We start from the raw sequence: 2707 nt of genomic DNA on the forward strand, positions 1-2707 counted from the left end.
AATTCAAACTGGTCCCACAAATGAAGACCCTAAGCTATTTGATTTATCAAATTTTTGGTTTTTTTGCAAAGGATATTATTAAATGGGAACGCATTTTTTTGTATGGAGCACAGCCTCTATGTCAGTACAAGGGCTAATGGGAGAATACGTGGAAGCATCAAACGGTAATAATTTTACATTTCACGAGGCTGTGTTTAAGCACAACACTCATATTCCTAAACAGATTTCTTTTTCTTACTAATTGACTAAAGAGAAACTCACACATATAAAACGAGGGCTTGGCATGCCCAAAGCGTTATTCAATAAAAAAGAGGTGACAGAGTGGGGAGGAGTAGATGACGATTAACACCAAAGCTAACAAGGGCATTAGCCTATGCGTACAAAGTACAGTTCCTCTCTAATAACGTAACGATTATAATCGATTTCACACCATCCATGAGGTGTGATTCCCATGCCCGAGAGGTGTGTGTGGTCTCCACATCCATGTATGCTGCGAGATTGATTGTAGTGGTTAATGCCTATATTGCCTATAAGTTATTTGATTTATTAATTTACTTCCTAAAGTAAAGCAACTCATATTCTGATTTACGAAATTCAATTTGACGAGTTCAGATTCTTTCCAATGGATCCGGTTTTTCCATGATCAACGGCATTAGCAGATCTTTTTACCTAAACGGATCTTGATTAGGTGGTGAACTGTGAGGAGAGAGAGAGGGGTAGTAAAAAGGGATAAAAGTGTGACCTGATCACCTGCATGTAAGCCACGTGTAATAAAAAATTCTGAATCAACCACGAGGGAAGGGTGGTGACAAACTGGGCATCTCCTGCCTCTTTAAAGCATGTTATATAAATAATAAATTCTCTTTCCAATGAAAGATTAAAGAGTTTTTTAATATAATCCCATTATTTGTACTATACCATACCCTACTACTCTCCTGCCCCACCGGAAACCTACGATTTTGCTCAGCTTCTGCCGCCGATTTTCCCAACCTTTGACCCCACCCTGTCCGACCAATCCCACCTCACAGTTCGCTCTCTGTCACACACACACACACACACACACACACACACACACTCTCTCTCTCTCTCTCTCTCACACACTCACACAGTCGGTTTGTGATCGCGTAAGCGGCGAACCATCCAGAAGGAAAGTTAGAAAAGATGATAGCTCCGACGCCGTTTTCTCTGTGCTGTGCAGTCCTTCTCTGCCTGCCTATGGCGATCGTTTTCACAATCACCAACCCAACCGCCATCACCATAGTCACCACAACCCACAATAACAGCATCAATTACCCAGCAACAACTTTCATCCCGATCGGTGACGATAAGAAGAAATACGACAACAAACACAAAGTCGTCGTATCCCCCTCACCGCCACCGCCACCGCCACCGCCACCGCCGCCACCACTACCGGAAGACGACGAATCCCTCTTCCGCCTTGCCGCCAGAACGAATCGAAAACCATGGCCCCATGGCTCACCAAAGAAACTAGCCTTCATGTTCCTGACCACAACGCCTCTCCCTTTTGCTCCGATTTGGGAACTCTTCTTCAACCAAACCAATACGAAGAAGAATAAGCTCTTCAACATCTACACCCACGCGGACCCATCCTTCCATTACGATCCACCCTTCTCCGGGGTATTCACCGGCCGGATCATCCACTCCAAACCGACCCAACGGTTTACTCCATCGCTAGTTTCAGCGGCGCGTCGACTCCTTGCCCACGCCCTTCTCGACGATCCAGCCAACGCCATGTTCCCTCTTCTCTCAGCTTCTTGCATCCCTCTCCACTCCTTCAATTTCACTTACCAAACCCTAATCCGTTCGAAGAAAAGCTTCATCGAGATCCTCAGCCACGAACCGGGCTCGTACGGTCGATACGCCGCGCGTGGTGAAGATGCCATGCTCCCCGAAGTACAGTTCGAGGACTTCCGCATCGGGTCTCAGTTCTTCGTCTTGACACGTCGACACGCGAGGCTTGTCGTGAAGGACGAGCGACTCTGGTCTAAGTTCAAGTTGCCGTGCGTTCAGTGGGACACATGTTTCCCTGAGGAGAACTACTTCCCGACATTGCTCAACATGCAGGACCCGAATGGGATTGTACCCGCAACACTCACCCACGTTAATTGGACGGGAAGATCTGACGGTCACCCTCGCACTTACAATGCTTCTTCTGAAGTGGGGCCCGAATTGATCCTCTCTCTCAGACATGGTAGGCCGAGATACGGTGATGTTGGAGTCGTGAACGTTACCAATTCCTCGACCCGGACCAAAGGAGATGACCCGTTTCTGTTTGCACGGAAGTTCTCGCCGGAGTCTCTTCAGCCGTTGATGAGAATAGTTAATGACGTCATCTTCCGAGACTAAATTAAGTGGCAAATTTGTAAATTTTGTGGATTCAAATACAAGGAAAGAAAATATATAGAAGCTAAAAAAAAGATCTCTTAATTTTTCGTAACCTGATAACGTTCTTTTTTTCCTCGGGGGAAGGGAAAGTGTCGTCGATGGTCTACACAACGTGTCGGATTTCCCGGCGAGTTTCTTCCGTTACGACTGGACACGTGGAAGTTACTACAAGTTGGAGATAATTCACATCACTCCTGAGAAAGTATACTTGATGTCATTCCATGTGCATTGCCTATTCTGATGGGTTGTTTAATTGAGGTTTAAACAACCCATTAGAGATTTAGAGGGGAGGGAAGGAGAG

At 46.0% G+C, this 2707-nt stretch overlaps 1 protein-coding gene across 1 annotated transcript; it reads left to right on the forward strand.

The window, feature by feature from the left end:
* The first annotated feature begins 1121 nt into the window (after nt 1–1121).
* LOC122650956 (glycosyltransferase BC10) lies at nt 1122–2447 on the forward strand. Its single transcript, XM_043844311.1, has one exon. The coding sequence runs from the start codon at nt 1162–1164 to the stop codon at nt 2365–2367; it is 1206 nt and encodes a 401-aa protein (XP_043700246.1). The 5' UTR covers nt 1122–1161; the 3' UTR covers nt 2368–2447.
* Nucleotides 2448–2707: the final 260 nt, after the last annotated feature.

Source organism: Telopea speciosissima, chromosome 2 (genome assembly GCF_018873765.1).
Source record: "Telopea speciosissima isolate NSW1024214 ecotype Mountain lineage chromosome 2, Tspe_v1, whole genome shotgun sequence".
Taxonomy (NCBI): domain Eukaryota; kingdom Viridiplantae; phylum Streptophyta; class Magnoliopsida; order Proteales; family Proteaceae; genus Telopea; species Telopea speciosissima.

What these genes read in the sequence shown, in the direction of transcription:
- LOC122650956 (XM_043844311.1), top strand. Translation starts at nt 1,162, where the DNA reads ATGATAGCTCCGACGCCGTTTTCTCTGTGCTGTGCAGTCCTTCTCTGC.